This window comes from Alligator sinensis, unplaced genomic scaffold, assembly GCF_000455745.1.
Source record: "Alligator sinensis unplaced genomic scaffold, ASM45574v1 scaffold113_1, whole genome shotgun sequence".
Lineage (NCBI taxonomy): Eukaryota > Metazoa > Chordata > Crocodylia > Alligatoridae > Alligator > Alligator sinensis.
The window spans coordinates 94,743-95,101 of record NW_005842918.1 but is presented as its reverse complement, the minus strand read 5'-3'; the positions used below and the strand labels follow the sequence as shown (position 1 = coordinate 95,101).

The 359-nt window shown below is 68.5% G+C and overlaps 1 protein-coding gene across 1 annotated transcript in view; it reads right to left on the bottom strand.

Moving 5' to 3' along the window:
• The window catches only part of ARHGAP33 (Rho GTPase activating protein 33), a 22,218-nt gene extending 22,098 nt beyond the window's left edge, over positions 1-120 (bottom strand). Inside the window, 1 exon segment of the mRNA XM_014525951.2 lies at positions 89-120. Coding sequence (XP_014381437.2) covers positions 89-94 — 6 coding nt within the window. The 5' untranslated portion in view covers positions 95-120.
• Between the last annotated feature and the right edge of the window lie 239 nt (positions 121-359).

Genomic DNA, 359 nt, shown 5'->3' with positions numbered 1-359 from the left:
TGGGGCGTGCGCCGGGGCTGGGGGTGCTCGACGGGCATCTGTGCCAGACAACGTGCGCACCGGGCCCAGCCGAGGCCGGTACGCGTACCCACATCCACGCATGCACCTATGCGCTTGCCGAGGTGCCCCCCTCCACGTGGGCGTGCCTGCCTTTGTGCGCGCGTGCCAGCCTGGGGGTCACGTGTGCGTGGGCTCACGGATGCGGGTGAGCAGGTCTTCTCCGGCGTGTGCTCACGTGGACAGGCATCTCCGCCTCCGAGTGTGAGGGCCTGCACTCATTTGTGCAGCCAGCTGTTTGCTGGCATGTACACGCGTGTGCAAGGCTCCCCAGCGCGGCTGGCTGTGGGAGATGCAGCTGG